The 17,120-nt window shown below is 43.5% G+C and overlaps 2 protein-coding genes across 3 annotated transcripts in view; one reads left to right on the forward strand and one right to left on the reverse strand.

Annotated features, from left to right (window-relative positions):
• The window catches only part of filip1l (filamin A interacting protein 1-like), a 58,071-nt gene extending 51,114 nt beyond the window's left edge, over nucleotides 1-6,957 (reverse strand). The window contains exon 1 of one of the 2 annotated variants that reach the window (XM_083990086.1): nucleotides 6,594-6,957. The gene's annotated coding sequence lies outside the window, so the exon portion shown is untranslated. Of the gene's footprint in view, nucleotides 1-2,670; nucleotides 2,938-6,593 lie in introns of those variants that run through there. The other variant, XM_083990088.1, reaches the window with a different exon arrangement.
• Nucleotides 6,958-11,873: 4,916 nt separating this feature from the next.
• Nucleotides 11,874-14,107, forward strand: LOC310998126 (uncharacterized protein; the record flags this gene model as incomplete). The annotated part of the gene is made up of 8 exons (XM_083988050.1): nucleotides 11,874-12,160; nucleotides 12,249-12,315; nucleotides 12,459-12,586; nucleotides 12,687-12,785; nucleotides 13,336-13,511; nucleotides 13,608-13,665; nucleotides 13,738-13,800; nucleotides 13,919-14,107. Exons 1-8 carry the CDS (start codon nucleotides 11,993-11,995, stop codon nucleotides 14,105-14,107), a joined length of 948 nt encoding a protein of 315 aa, XP_083844176.1. The 5' UTR covers nucleotides 11,874-11,992.
• Nucleotides 14,108-17,120: the final 3,013 nt, after the last annotated feature.

The following is a 17,120-nucleotide window of genomic DNA, read 5'->3' on the forward strand; positions in this document are numbered from 1 at the left end:
AAGTGATTGAAACTGAAATTAATTATTCATTCATTACTTTCACTTGGCTCAAATGCATCGACTTTTGTAAGGGCACATTCTTCATTACATTCTGGTTTATGACTGCGGCCCAGTAATATAAAGACTTCCTGTATGTTTCAGTGAGCCACTGTACAACATTGATTATAGTCGCTATAAGAGCTGCACATCTTTAAATGATAAATGAAGCTGATCACTTCTGATCAAACACTTTGATCAGATGAATGAAAAGGACGATTAACTATTAACAAAGCTCTGGCCTGGTGCATCGCTCCAAGTCCCAAGAGACAGAGTTTGTCCCAAAGTAACCCCAGCGTGTGAAAGTAGAGGGTAACAATGCAGTTCTCTGGCTCTTTCTCCAGCTTTCTAAATATTCAGCTGCTTGTCCTGCTTCCATGCAGCGAACTAGCTTCTCTCACTGAGCTGAGTCATGTTTTCTTTCTTCAGAACATCAGTGTGCTCCAGTTGTACAGGCAGCGCTGCGACTCTGTTCTCTGGCTGACTGTCGGTGCATTGTTTGCACCGAGCTACAGCATGAGTCACTGCTGCAGAGCGTGCGTCAACGTCTGTCAAGTTGGCTCCTTCAGAATTAATACAATTTTGACAATAGTGTTTTCACAGAAGGAAAGAGTTGACTTTGTCTTTGTGCAGAGATTACATAACGTGTAAGGTCTCAGCAACCGTCTGATTTAAAAGGAAAACAGCCAAAGTGAGGTTGGTTTGAAATGAAGTGGTGCTCTGCGCTCCTTGTGAGTCATCTTGGCGGATGGGTGTAATGTACCCCGACACTATGGGATGTCAAGCTGAGGGCCTCAGCCCGTCCTGCCAAACACACTGTACAGATCACGGCCATTTAGGACAAATCTGAGAGTTGTCGTCCAGGTTAAAGTGAGTAAAATGAACCGTCAGTGACATTTCTCAGCACTCTGCCACTCCTGTCCTGTCCTCCGCTCTGTTCCTGCTCACTCTCAACATGCCTCACTTCTTCTAAAGAAGAGGGAGCAGGGAAAATGTTAGTGGGTCATCAGAAAATAGCCCGATAATTGACACTGTCATTTAGCAAACGCAAGAGTACCAGAGCCATGTTAAGCCCTCTGAACTCATCTGGGTCCATTTCTATAGCAACAGCAAACAGGGAGGAGAAACAATGGAGGCTTTAGCTCAAAGAGAAGTGTTTGCAGCGGGATTCCTCGGTGTGTGTGTGCGTGTGTTTTTTTTCTTGCGGTGCATTTTTAGCACAGGGCTGCCACCTGTGTCGCTTTATCCAATCATGTTACATATGCAGAGAATTTCACAGCCAAAGCCAGGCCCCCGGTGGGAATACAATGCAGAAATAGTGGTGGGATGTGAGCCGGTTCACATCGAGGTTGGCACCATATGGAGCTACAGTATGTACAGATTTTGTTTATGTAACGTATGGCTACAAAGCTAGCTAAGCTAAGTTGTTACCCTTGAAGAACAGGCTTCTCTTGCATGGGTTCGAATTTCGCCATTAATATCTAGCGTAAGAAGGTAATACTACCATGCAACCTGTTGATACTCATACTGAAACATTCCCATGTTAGATGACTTTACTCCTCATCCCAGATTTTAGCAGGAGCTCCACAGAATGACATGATAATCTCTCTGGGAGGAGGTCATCATCCACATGACAGTTTTTGCTCCATCATGGAAAGCCCTGGCCTCTGTCAGACCGCTCACAGTGGAAACTGAGTTCAGCACGACCACGTTGTATATTTAACATAGGACATAGGCACTAAAATAAAGTAAAGGTGATGACGCACGCGGACAATTTGGAGCAATGTCGATGACCAACTGTAATAGCATCAGGAAGTGAAAAGACAGCCAGGGCTAAAAGTCTCTTCTGGTTATAAATGTTCCTGATAACCAGTTGTTTCTTTAGAATTCGAGTTTCAACCGCCCACTAATGAGTCATACTGTTGTTTTTATCAGTGCAGTATGGACTGTTTATCCTCTGAGTGAGGGTCCGGGTCTGTGACTGACACATGAAGTCACACACACAGTCCATTTCTTATTCTGCGTATTGTTGAATCAATTTCTTACTTTTTTCCATGAAACTCATTGATCCTCAAAATATTTCTGTTCACACTCAAACTGACTGATATTCAGATCATATTTGTTTGACCATTACTTTACCCTGTCATTACAGCCCGGGGCATCACTGCCATGCCGCAGGTCTGCACCACCGTCTTTCTAGTTTGTGATGCAGAGTGGTCTCTTGAGACTCACAAACCCCTTTATTTGTTCTGCGCTGATACTCCCTCCCGCTGGCTCTGCCTTTTTTGTTTCTCCTGTCGCAGTGTGTATGTGGAGTAAACCCAGAGCCTCATTTCAAAAATTGATGCGAGAAGAAGAATAGATTCTCCAGATTTACAAAAGCGTCTCTGAGATTGGACACAAATTTAATCTAAGTTGTCCGAGAGGGCGATTAATTACATCTAACTGAATATGAAAAATGATAAAAGTGAACTTCAAAGTCACTGCAGTTTTGCAGTTTTGCACCTTTTGCGTTTTCACACATAAAACGGGACCTCCAGCTGTCATCGCCCTGCTGATGGTTTTAATGCAGCGCAGGCAGCCATCCATCACTAACGCCTCATGGTGTACTGATGCAGCACAAGCATTACTCACTTTTACACTTCCACAGAGATGAGCAGTGACTCTGTCTGCTGCAGCAAATCACACAGTAACCGCTCGGTCCAGCCCAGGCTTGAAGATGTGGATGTGAATTATTCATGCGCCTAAAGTCAAGTTGTTTCCCCAGATACACCTAGAGAACAGGCTCTGTTATGCAACATAACTCTTTCACATGATATGTTGATCCGTAACATGAGTTTTGACAACTATCCTTCAAAATAAAAGCACTATAAGCAGATCGTCCTAAAATAGGCTTTTCCCTTTTTATATCTGCTGTCCCTGTTTGTGCGTCCTCACTGGCTCAAATGGGAGCAGCTTCTGCGAAAGCAGGGTCCAGCTGATCTTTCAGTGCCCACCCCCGGCCCCGACGTACAAACTGATCTCAGCTGATTTATTTTGACTTCGCTCGACAGCAGAAGGCTGTGAGAGATACAGAGAGACTCGTGTTGGACAACACTGGTGTATCTCTCTTGGTATATATAGTGCTTCTTTTCCCAGAGCCCGAGCGGCTGGTATTCTGTGAGGGAAACAGGATCCCCCCCCACCCCACACACCATTTAAACTCAGTCACTAAGTCACTGTTCCTGCAGCCAAACACCATGTGGCCCCCCCCCCATCCTCGCTCGTCTTGTACTGGTCAACCCCTCAATGCTGCAAAACTAATTCTGCACTAAACTCGGTTGAGCGAGCAAAGGTTCTGTTCTGCTTGAAACAGTTTGTTCGGCCGTGACTGCAGGCCAGAGTGTCACTGAAACGTCTCTCCTCAGAGGCTTTCACACAGTCCATGAAGCACAGGGACCTTCTAGGTGTTTGACCGCAGAGTAAAGTGTGAACTGCAATTCACCTCTTGGTTTCAAGTCGTCAGCTGATTGACAGTCGTAATTGATAGTGTTTTTACAGTTACAGTGGATGGTAAATGTATTTGTCACAAAACTATGGAAGCTAGCTGGTCTGTAGATGTATATCATGTACAGTGTTTTGAATTCAGTCTGTTTGCATCAGGAAAATCACAGTCCCTACCACATCTCCTTCACTTCTACATATTAATTATTCCAACCATAAATACAATTTGCTCTGAATAATTTGATGATAGCTGCATGGAAATGAGATCATCCATTTTAAATGTACAAAATATTTAGAGTATTACTCAGCTCACATCAACAGCTGTTTCATCCACTCAGGAATTCTGATGACCGTGAACCGAGGTGCAGTACTTTATTGATTGCATGACTTTCTTTCTCGTGACGTCAGTGTTTGCGTGCTCATGCACAAGGACACTTCATCAGGCCTGTGGTAGTTGTCTTATGTGGTGTAAAGATACAGTTGGAGTATGGGAGCAAAAATGTGGGAAAGCTTATTTTTATCCAACCTGGAAGCATCGAAATTCAGCCCGTTGTTCCAGTGAATTACTTTCTTGAAATCTAGTTAAAACCCTGGAGGATGAAAAAAGATTTCTGGTCAAACTGCAACTCGTCTTTGATCTGTTTTTAAGGGCTAATCAAGAGGAAATTTGCTTCAACAGCACCACGCTCTCCCCGTTGATGGGGAATTTAACTCCCTTCAATTAAGCCTCGGAGCCGGGGCCGTCTAATCCCACCTACAGCTGGTGAAGCTCAAGGTGCGCCCTTCACGCACGTCTTGTTTAATGATCTCTGCCCTAGTGCCCTCAAACTGTCAATCAGGCTGACAGAAGGAGTTTGCAGAGTTGCTCTGCTGTAGAAAATGTTATCAACACATCAACATTCACTTATAGAGGCTATTGATCAGTAATCAGCTGTTTATTGGTGGTTTCATTGCATGTTATGGGATCATTCTGCAAAATCTCACAAAGAAATATGAAAAGAAATGGTTGAATATTGTTAAAGAGGAACTATGCAAGATTTTTTACTTTAATTAAACAGCTTCAGAGTAATTGTGATGCTTAAATAAATTACTTGTAACTTTCTCTGCCTTCCATGGAGCATCTCTTGGTCGTGAACCAACCTCGCAAGATCTTGGCTGCAACACAATCGCGCCCTGTAACCCGTAATCTCTTGTTTATGACAGATAAAACTACACAATTATACACATTGTGACATCGTATATGATCCACCGCTCCATGGATAGCTTTCCTGCCGTTTTAGTTGAAAACAAATGCACATGGCCAGGAGGAGGGTTAGCAAAACAGTGGAAAAGCGACCGGACTTGCATAGTTCCCCTTTAATGTTAATGTGGCTGCACTTTAACCATAATACTACGAGCATTTCCATCGTGTCTAACATCCAATTAAATTAGCAGCTCATCCAGTGAATCAGTCTCACTCCACGTCAACTTTCATGACCCCACAAACACCATTCACCCTCAACTTGCTGATCAGTCCGTCAGGTCGTCACCTCCTTGTTGTGTTACAGCAGATTACCAGCGCCAGAAGGCCACGGCTCTCCATCCCGCTCTCGTATGTACTTAAACGGATTAACCTGTTACTTCTAGTCTCGTGCCAAATCCCGAGCTGCATCTGGAGCGTGCCGGGGCGTCCTTCTGTCAGGACAAATATTTACTCACAGGAGGGAGGTTTGTGGTTTGTTTCAACACCTGTTGATTTGTTTTTAGTCTATTAAATGTAATGAAAAAAGGGCAGAAAAACAGCACAAAACCAAAATATCTTCTTTAAAATCCAAAGAATAGCAGCACGACTCGATCAGTTGTTTATGTGGTCATTAAATGCAACTTAATCTTTGTTTATTCATAACCTGCAAGTAACAGCGAAGCATAATGCATGATGATGGTATCTGAGAGCCATGTTAATCCCTCCTTTTACTCCGCTGACCACCTCATACCAACACGTCATCGAACTTTAGATGCCAGCACAGGACATCCCATCTGAGCCTGTGATAATAGCTGTGGCATTTTTTTTTTTTTTTTTTAAACCAAAGCGGAAAATAGTAAGAAGGATAATAATGTGCGTGTGAGAGTTCAACTCAGCCCAAGTGAAAATGCTTTATTGGCCTGACATTTGACTGTTGTCTCTCTCTGCCACTCCTCTCAGTATGTTTCCAAACTGAGACATGAGTGCAGGCCTGGTAACCTGACCCACTCCCGTCCCTCACCCGTCCCCCCCCCTGCACTTAGATATACTGTATGACACTGTTGCAGGTTCTCATGGACACGCTGGCCTTTGGAAATTCCCTGGCTGCGACCAGTGCGACCCGTTGGGTAGCGCCAGTGTGCACTCGAGATGGATCGCATGAATTATCACCGCAGCTTTGATGTGGTGGGCAGACTGACAACAGGGTGTTTTTCTCTCTCTTAAACAAAATGAATTGTAAAGAATAATTTTCTAAAGACAGTTAGCTGCTAAATCATTTAGATAATTCAACGTGTGGCCTAATAAATTCAATCCAATTAGAGTAAATTAAGATCAGCAGACATCCCCTTACCCCTCCAGAGCCCCCGGTGGTCTCCCTCCTCTGCCCTCTAATCCCTATATCTGTCTAATTAGCTACAATCTTGCAGAAAAGCTGCCACAACACAGATTAGGTCCCACTCTCTACATGTTCACTCAACTTAGACACTTTGTGCATCCGTGTTTCCAGCTTCTCCAGCTCTATCTCTGCAGTATCATGAAAACTTTTTAATGAAATGCGTTATTAATTAATTGCATGTGCGGTATTTAAAACATGTGTGACACCGGGCTGAACAGCAGCAAATACATCCCATATGTCACTTTGCATTAGCTTAAGATGTCAGTATGACTTGATTCCACCAGGAAGGTGAGACCCCCCCTCATATGCACACAGTCACACTGACATGCACCCTTTTTGCATTTGCATATTTATCTAAATGAAAGCAATGAACATCGGCTCTGTCAGGTTTTGAGCGCACACACACACACACACACACACACACACACTCCACTCCGATCAGAGCTCCGGTCTTACCTCTACGAGCGAAGCTTTAGCCCACTGTGCTGTTGTGCCTCTGCAGTGCCACTGGCTGTGCCTTCAGCCTGCCGGCTCAGATGAAGCCTTATCCTCAGTGTGATTTTGCACTCTGCTCTCCTTCCTCTTTCGTCGGTTACTGTCCCTTTTTGTCTTTGTCTCCTCCGCCGCCGCGTCCTCAGCCGGCCGCTACAATCCAGGTGGTCTGATAGGTGGGAGAGGAGAACAAGAGGCAGAGGAGCGTCTCCTGACAGACTGAGGGAGCTGCTGCTGCTGTGTGTGTGTGTGTGATGATGATGATGATGATGATGTCTGTGGCTGGGGATTGCGAAGAGACGACGTGCGTGTTGTGTGTGTGTGTGTGTGTGTGAGAGAGAGAGAGAGAGAGAGAGCAGAGGGGGAGACACGGGACCTGCCATGCAGATATCAGCCCTGTTGCAGTTAAATTTAAACCACCCTCCCTTCTGACACCTTGAGCCACGGCTGCCCTCCCTCTCCAGCACACACACACACACACACACACACACACACACACACACGCTCTGACGGTACCATATGGCCCCTGACAGAAGACTGAGCCCCTGGGAGTCTGTGACTGTCCCTGAGAAGAGAAAGAGTAAGAGAGGGTGTCACGTAACACGCTATATCTGAAAAACAAATGTGTGTTTTCCCACAAGAAGCGTCATGATCATGCTCTTTGACACTTTGATCATTCATCATGTGCAGCGTTACTCTCCAAACCCTGTAGACGGACAGCGATGTGTGAAATCGGTGGCGTTCCCCTTTAACAAAGCCCCCTCAGGTGATTTTTTTTTTTTTTTTTTCACCTTGGAGTGGGGTGAGGTTGCACCAAAAATAAATACCTGACACTTTAAGTGCCAGCCCCTCTGCTGGTGTAAAAAAAAAAAAGAAAAGAAAAGTGGGTTACTTTGTGATGCAGTCTGAGGCAGGAGGGTCACAGACAGTTGAGTCACAGCGGTCCCTGTGCAGACGTCAGAGCTGTAATAGAATCACGGCCATTGTTCGGCTTCAGTCGGCACACAGAGCTGAATTAAACGGCTTTTAAATGAATTAGTTTTCCATTAAGCGGTCGCTTCTTTCTGAAGGAGAAAACTGGGAAAAGGTAACCGAGTAAGGATTGACCTGTGGATATGTGTCAATGTGTGTGTCACAGATTGCGTAAAGCCTGAGTCCTCCAGCTGTCAGTGGTTCCTCTCTGACATGCTGCCATAAATTTCCCAGCCAACTCTTCTGTTCTTTCACCTTTATTTACCCAGGTGTGTGTGTGTGTGTGTACATGACATGTGTATGTGTGTGTGGTCTAAGAGCCAATGCTGAGTGCTTTACAATTACTCTTTTACACGCTATAAACTCCCCTCATAGCACGTTTCAGCTGATGTGTTAGGGAAGAGAAAATTACATTTGTACTGTTTTTCTTTTTTTTTTTTTTGTCTTGTTCTGCCTGGGATTTCCCAGCACATTGAAACAGTGAAGCCACCGAATTCTTCAGCAATAAGCTCATTTTTGACTTTCCATTTCAACCTCACAACACAGCAGCTCTGGTCACGGCCATATGTACAGTGGACAAATGGTTGCATTAAAGGTTATAGATTCCCTAACATCTTCACATCTCTTCTCTCTTCCTCCAAAACTCCATTATATTCACTTTATTCTTAAATATGACAAAGAGAAGCATTAAATCATCTCATTTGCGGAGCTGGAGCCGGCTAATGTTTTGTAATTGATTATGAGAAAAGTTGCTAATGAATCTTTTGTCAGTGATCTAATCTGCTAATCGACTGGTGGCAGCAGTCGTCTGCGGGTCTCAGCCTTTTTTTTTTACCATTGATTCAAACAGTCCGTAATCCCTCTGGATTACCCATGTCCCAACATCAGTTTACATTTAAGGCTTGTAAGTGAAATGTGCAGGGATTGCAGAACAGTCGATGGGGATGGGGGACGTTTCCCAGCTCTTAGTGGAGTAGAAGGAGGGAGGCAGGGTGGGGGTGAGTCGGGGGTTGTGATTCAGTGAGGAGAAAATGATGTGAGATACTTCTAAAAAAAAAACACCAAGGTCTCAGCCGACAGTGGAATATGGGAAGTGACTCAGCTGTTCTGGCTGCAGCCTTTTGAAATTAGGCGCACACCTACACAAAAATGTAGCTTCACCGTTGAAAAAACATATTGGATGTGATCGCCATGAGCTCAAACAGATGTCTGACTCTGCACGTCTGAAACCGCAATTCAAAGACGACATTATATCAGCAAATTAAAGTCTGTAAAGAAACGGCAGCGAAGGCACGTGAGGGTTTGTCAGGCTGCTTTGTTGTCGCTCTGCAGTGATTATAGACGGCTCCATTGCAGCAACCAGTGATCACGAGCTCTCTGCAGTGCAAGTTAATTCTGGATTTAATGTACTGGTGCTGTTTTTTACACTTAAAGAGAAGATTGTGGTGAAGATTAAAGTCAAGACGCCCTCAGAGAGCTCCTTAGGTGAAGCACTGCTGACTTTTATGGAGCTGTTAAGATGAGAAAAATCATGTCCGAACCCTGAATAACAAGGATTTGGTAAAAAGCTACTGATTATATATTATTATGGCTCAGTGAATCAAGGCACTATGCTAATAGATGTATTCCACTGTGTTACTTAGGTTATGGTTTGACAACACGTGGTCCGACGCAGATTTAATTGAAATAATCTCCATGAATTTATATATTTATCATTGAAATTAATGCATATCAATGAGATCTGTTTTGATCCTTTGCACGCGTTTGGCTGCAGGCTCCTCCACTGGTGGGTTGAGCTTTACAGCCTGGGTATGCTAAATGTTATGCTGATATATTTCATTTGGCAGCTCTGTCAAGCATTTTAAAAGCCATGTGAAGTAATGTAAGTAATGTGTGTAATGAACCTGGGTGCATGTGTGGTGAAATTTCATATGTAACACAGTCAAAAATACATTCAGTGCTGCTCAACCTCAAAAAGCAGGCGAACAAACCTGAGACTTTATGTGCAGGACTGAAGCACCTGGAGGGAACCAAAGCAATTTATGCAAAAATCTCTCTCTCACATATCAGCAGCAGTAGGTGGATAGAAACCAGACGGAGACCTGAGATTAGACCCGACCACTGAGGGCAGATTATTGGAAATTTGAGCACGCACACATGCAGACAACTCACCTTATTGTCAAGCCTGTGCATTTTATAGTGCCAGTACCAGGGCCGGGCCCGAGGCATGTCGTAATCTTACACTGGTCACTAATCACAAACATCACAAAATTAACCTCAGTGACAGCTCTGAGAGTGGCACGACAGAAAGTGCAGGCCTAGAAGTTTCCAACTAGCCGTCTCTCATCACTCGCAGATGGTTGAGAGTGTGTGTGTGTGTGTGTTTATGATTCGGACATGTATATTACACGTGTGCCCGTGTGCATGTGTGCTGAGTATCCTGTTACTTAACTCTCTTTCTCTTCATCCATCATCATGTGGACTCAGCGACTTTGTTTACTGAGGTTTTTATATGATTTTAATGAAAGATGAAAAATAATAAAATACATAGAGTCATAGTTAGGAAGCTGTGTACTGTATCTCTTCTTCCACACCAAACTGCAGTGGATTACGTCATTTCTTTTGTTTTTGGGGGGTTAAAAAAACCCTCTCCTCACAGTAATCGCTCCAGCCTCTTTTCCATTAGTCTGTGGGTAAGTCCAAGCACCTGTGCCTGTCCTGGCTTTCCTTTATCTTGCATCCACAGCCACCAGGGAGCTCTTTTATCAGTCCCTTTACGACCCGCCTGCTTGGCCTGTTCAATATGGTACATGTCGGAGCAGCTGTAAATGGCCTTTCAGGACACTTCTCTCTGCGCTGGAGAGCTTTTTCAGGTCACAGCGGCCAGTGCGGATTTGTTTTATGTCACTGCTTGTGATGGTCTGAAGGATGTGTGAGGGGATTTGGATCCAAACGGCAGTTTTGTAGAGCCAGGCTCCTGGAAATGATGTTTACGTGTTGGGAATTTATTTTATTTTCCCCAAAGAGGTTGTGATGGAACAAATAATCGCTGCCTGGATTCATTTAATTTAATTAATGAATGCTACAGTCAATCCCACAAGAACATGAGTGATATTTCAGGTCGCTTTTTACTTCTTTTATCGGGATGTTGCTGTGAAGTTGTCAGTGTTTAATATTTCCTCCCACTGAAATAACAGATACACAGCAAACAGAGATCCATACACCGCAGAGGAATGGTCGGTATGAGGAAGATATGAAAAGTAATTCTGAATTTGATTTTTATTGAGGGATGATTTGTGAGCTTCAACGTAAAACCACGCAGATATTTTCCACTCGGCTTCGCCAAGACGGTGTCATAAAGCACCGATTTATCTTCCACACTCTCTGACCCTCTTCCTCCTTCCTCTCTGCCTCGGCATTATGGGAGCGGGCAGTTTAAAAACAGAGGTATTTACGACTCAGCACTCTCCTCCTGGAGTTCCTGGAGCTCCACAAAACATGTGGGACTGGCAGTGTGACACCAACGGTTTAAAGATAGCCAGGATTTTGGTTGGCTATCTGGCTATTTTGTATCAGGATCCATCTGTCTGTCTGTACACCTGCCTGTCTATCTGCCTGACATGTGCAGTTCAAGCAGGACTGAATATTGTATGAGAGATCTGGGACTTGCTGTCACTATCAGTGCTCTATGTCTGACTGTGATAATGTGGTTTCTTTTGCAGCGGAGGCACAAGGGTTTAGATCTTTGACTTTCCTAAAAAACTTGAACTAAAACAATATGAAATGTGTATGTGGCGTATCATATGTTGTGACATCTAAGACTGCAAAATACCTACACTAATTATAGCTGTCACTACTGACAAATAATGGCGGCTTAGTCCAGTTTAAAATCTAATAACTGCCTCTACTCTAGTAGGTATAAAATAAATGCAAAATGCAAATACTCATCAACTATAAATTGTAAATTGTCCTCTTCTAGATTCTTGTAAACAGATAGAAAATACATAAAGACTGCTAGTATTAAAACAGACAGAAGCATAATCTATTTTAGATTAATAATAATAATTCAATAATTCAAGTTTCAGCTGTTTAAGTGCAAAGTTTTAAAAGTTTCATAGCCTTACATAAAACAAGCTGCGTGTTACCTCAGGTTAAAACACTTCTTTCATCCTGTGCATCAAAACTAAAAGAATCTGTCGCCATCTACTGGTCAAACGGAGCGACGACCTGACTCTGAGCTACAGGTGCAGGCGATGAAGCAGTGATTGAAGCAGCTGCTCCACCTGTTAAAACGACAGGCAGTGTGGAGGGAAAACATTTAAAACAAACAGCAGCAAAGCCCCACGGGAAATGACAGCACCTTCAGCTCTCTGCTCTCTGGAAGCTCTGACATGTCGACCGGAGATGAAATGGTGCCCATCAGCAGTCTGAGGAGGAACTACATCCCCTCTGGGCGACAGCTTCACAGGACGCCGCTGTCGGAGGTTAAGAAACACCTGGATTTCTCTAACGGAGAATCAGATGAGAGTCTGGAGAAGCTAAAAGTGGAAACCATGGAGGTACAGTACATGCAAACAATGTCTCTTATCTCACTGTCACTGTCCTCATCCATCTGGAGGGAATCAAACTTGTTGTCCTCTTACTCAGGGAGACGCAGGAACCAGACAAGTCCTGAGTGGGGCGTGTGATGACGGCACTCTTGACACAACAGCAGGTATTCAGATAATATAGTAAAATAAATAATAAAAACAGTTTTTATCCATCTACTGTTTTTGGTTTTGGCTCTGTGACAGTGGGGGTTTGTGAATCACCTGTTTTTTTTCTACATGAAATGTTTGTTTGTCCTTGTTTGTTCAGAAAATGTTTTTGGGCCTGATGTGTGCATCGACTCCATGCTGAAGGGGATGAAGGGATACGAGCCGACACAGAGTGATTTGGCGTTTATTAAAAAGATGAAAGAGGAGGAGCTGCTTAAAAAACAGCAGGTAATTCTGCTCGATTACAGTCATGTTTTTCCCCTTGTTTCTTGATACTATGATTGCATTTGCTAATGAAATGTGGATATTTTGACTGTTATTTTGACAGCAAGAACTGGACGAGGTGCAGAGGTTATTGGAGCAGGAAGAGTTTGCCTTGAAGCAGGCGTGTGCTTTCAGGGAGATGGCACGGGCTCAAATGAACAAGGTGAGCCTCGGAGGAAGTTCTTTTTATCTTGTGATATCCTCATGTTCAAAACGCCAGCTATTCAGTAAGAAATCTAGGATATTTTCAGCTGGAAAAACGTAAGGTACAGTACAGTACTACGGCACATCTGACCTCTTTAACCACCATAATAACTTTCTCAAAATGTTCAAGTCTTTGTCTGTTACAGGCATTTTTTACAAGCATTTTATATTGCCTCTATAATGGCATTATTTCCCCCTGGAAGGTCAACAAAGTTATAAATGTGGAGCTGAAGATGATGGATTCTTTGAGATCATTCCTCTGGCATTTATGGTCTCCTAGATAATGGTCAGTGGAAATTCACAAAAAGCCAGAGAGCTGATAACGTCCAACAGAGGTTAAGATGCAGATTGGATCCCACAGCCTCGCCTGCAGAACGACAGGCTCCTAAAAATGTAGCGCGCCGCATACCAGTGCAGGTTCCTTACGCATGCTGCATAGTTGTCAAGAAAACAAGAATCCATCCTACCGATCCTGATCTCTCTGTTGTTGTGTTTTTTTCTTGTGTCAGCTTCCCTCCTGTGAGGAGCTGGTGGAGTGGGCACACGTGGTCCTCAAAACATCACCGGAGTCGACGGACCTCACTGCCAAGTCTCTCCTTGCCATGGTGACGCAAGAAAAAGTCCAGAGCGCCATGGCTAAGAAGAGGATTGTAATCAGTCGGATGCAGAAGACGCTGGCAAACAGGTTAGGAATAGTTTCCATACATACAGTGTAGCTATGGGACATAGTTTTTCTGTGCAAATCAGTGTTCCTCAGCATTAAAGTAACATCTGTGACTAGGGAGAAGAAGGCAGCCAAGCAGAAACAGCAGCTTGAAAAAGAAATGGCTGCCGAACAGGTAATGAGCCTCTAATATTCTTCAGAATTCCTTTTTCTATCAATTGTTTTTGAGCTTTTAATTTCCTTTCAGATGCAGATACAGGCGTTAATGACCGAGCTATTTGACCTGAGATCTGAACCGGCACAGAAGCAGGTAAAAATGCCATTTAATCATTTGATCTGAGCTGTGTACACTGTTATTTTACAAACATCTTGAGTGGGGAAAAACAAGTTGCACTCAGTGTTTCTGAAGAAGCAAAATGTTTTGACAGGAAGCCTGTGAAGCTTCTGAGATACAGATCAAGACCAAAGAAGAGAAACAGCAAGGGAAGAAGAGAAAAGCGAAACCTGCAGAGAAGTCCCAAGATGCAACAAACCCGAAGGCGGCTCCAGCTTTGGGAGAAGAGCAGGAACAAAACCTCGGCCCGAGGAGATCCAAGAGGATAGCAAGCAGGAAATGACATCTTAAAGGTTGGACTGACACATCACTGAGAAAACCTTTGACACCTTCATGACACTGGCTGGTTGATCTTTTGCTTTGCATCTCAAATCAGGTTGAATTTTTATATCATAATTTTGTACATTTTCTTGTCTAATTGTAGTAATGTGAATAAATAAAGAAGACCAAACAGGTCTGTGTTCTCTGCTTTGCACCACAATGGGGAATGGAAAGTGACTATTAACAATGAGGTCACTGCAGTCACAGAGAATTAAGCTTAAGCCATGTTTAAAAAAAAAAAAAAAAAACTCTGTCCCAGTCTGTGAAGAGAGGTCAAAGGTCAGTCGGCTACAAAGCAGCAGCATGAGAACAAACCTCAGACCAGTGAAAACTTCTCAGCCCAGGAGCCTGGAGCCCAAAACCCTCATGACAAACTAAATTACAAGTGATGAGTTTAATTGTGGTTCAAAGGGATTCAGTTCCACTTCTAAAAATTGTATTTTTAGGAGCTCACATGTGTCCGTAGATGAACAGTCCAAATCTAATCATAGATCAGCATGTGGTAATGTAGAGAATACTTGTGATTGTGTGAGTTTATGAGACGTTTCCGAAGCTAAAAACCCAACATCCCAGCGAGCCAGGGGACGTTTATCACACCTCATCTCTCTCGTTCACTGTCACAGTTGGAAATGAGTCACGAGTGCAGTAATTTCCCTCTAGTAATTCTTGGACGGCCGAGCAGCAGTTTGGGTGTAACGTTGTTAATTTTACGTTAACTCCCAATCAATCGGCCCGAGGGGGGAGGAAACAAAACAAGCCGCGTTCACTGTCCAAGTCTGTAGTGGGAAAAAGCTGCGCTGACAGAAGGAATGTCTCGAGCCACCTTCTTGGGTTTCAAATTAAGTTTGAACTGACGGTCAAAGTTGTCCGTCATTTGCCAGGATTTGATCCACAGACGGCTGCAGCACTGACAGCTGGAGTAACATCTAACTCAGCACCACAGCTTGTTATGTTTTTCCACCTTTGGTCTTGATCCTTGACTTTTCCTGCAATCTGCGAGGCTCATTCTCAGCCTGAGTGTAATCCCCAAACCTGAGCTGTGCACACACAGATATCTGTCCGACGGTCAAACACGTCGACCCCGGCCAAGAGGATAAATGATCCCAGCACAGGGTGGGAATCATGGATCCATATCCTGCTATTAAGTTTAATAGTCTAATATTAATGAAGCCACTTCACCTCTCCAAAAAAACATATCATGAGCAATGAGTTTATTCTGAAAATGGCTTTAGTTTTGGCTGCAGAGAGTTAATCTTTTTCTTTTTTTTCTGTTATTCCTGCATTATTTCTGTTTCCTTCTCCGTGGCTCCAAGTTTCTCTGCTCATCTTTGCCAAACCTGGAACCCTGAACTGCTTTTCAGAATCGAGGCATGGGAACGTTACCTCAAGTACGTCAATTTCAGAAATCAGATCTTGTTTACGGACCGAGTCCAAGCAGACAGCCGGGACCTGGCCCAAGGAATTGTGGGTCATGGATTATATACAAATTGCTCACGTCTTTCGCTTTGTGGCTGGATGTACTTCCCCCTGTTTTTAGGCACTTATGAGGTGACCACTCAGTATTTCTTCTATTTACCAAACGGGCACACACAGCAGCTATTGTATCACTGGCATCATATCATTGTGTAGTTTTTGTTTATATGCAATAAATCAAGAGATTAAAAGCTTTTTGCAAGTGAATAATAACTTATAACTTAACTATATGATACTATAACTGCTGGGCTTCCATAGGAAAGCTCAGTGTGTGTTTACACTAAATTTGCCAACCATTTTCTTTGCATTTGTGCATTCAGTTAAAGCACCACCAGGGGGCGGTGCAGTGGACGTTAACCCTCCGTAAACCTTTTTGACCATCTGACTCTCCCATTTGTCTGTGATGAACCCAGATGACAATGAGAGATAAGGATGATGACGCCTTTGGGACACTTTTAATTCATGCTTACTTAAAAATACATCACTGTCATGTCATTTTTTAGATTTTGAAGTGCATTTTTGGGTTTGAGGACAAGGTGTAACACAACTACATTTACTTAAGAGCTTTACTTATAATGAAACTGAAATACTTGCACATTATTGTCATACTAGTTTCTGATTTATTGTAATTTTTACTTGACTACAATTATTGATGCATTTATTTGACACATTTTTGCATATTTGCATAGAAAACATGAATTTCTGATAAATCTATAAGGCTTTTTTTTTTTTTACAACTAAAACATCTCACAGCTGTACAGAGCTGAAATTACCAGTAGATTGACAGAAGATTAATCAGCTAGTTTGATCATCTTCTAAGTATTTCTTCAGACTAGATATCAAACATTTCATGGCTTCTGCCTCTGAAATGTGTAGATTTACTGTTTTTGTCTTTTACCATAAGGCTGTAGGCTTATATATAAACTGTTTGTGACTGTGACTATTATATTTCTGATCCTGAGCATTCAGGGTCAGTTGTGGCAGAAGCACTCTGATGTTTTACTTCAGCAACAACTTGAGTAGAAGTACTGTACAATAAGATGCAAACGTTATATTAGAGGTTTAGCATCTGTTAAAACACAAGTGACAAGGCTAGAGAGCACAGCAGCAGACTGTCTTTGGTGTGACAAAGTTATTTAGTGTCAGACTCTTTGCATGCCGTCGCGGACCATCTGTCCTCCCCTGTAACATTTCTCTGTTTAGCTTGGACACGGCAACAGGACGGTCCCCGCTCCCCTGCCAAGGAAAACCCTGTAAAAATACATTAGTTAGAACGAGGCCTGAGACCAGAGGAGGTGAGGCCTGTGACACATGTACGAGGCTCGCCGCGCCAAGTCTGGCCGAGGCAGGAACACATTTGCACTCGCTGAACGCATCCAGATCCGAGTGTGGAGGCAAAGTGTGAAACCTGCTGCTCAGGTCTCGTGCCAGCTCCAGTGAAATCCCAAACCGAGAGAGCACTTCACGAGAAGACGTGCCCCTCTGATGTGGGCTGAAGTGAC

Source organism: Trachurus trachurus (assembly GCF_905171665.1).
Source record: "Trachurus trachurus genome assembly, chromosome: 2".
Classification (NCBI taxonomy): Eukaryota; Metazoa; Chordata; class Actinopteri; order Carangiformes; family Carangidae; genus Trachurus; species Trachurus trachurus.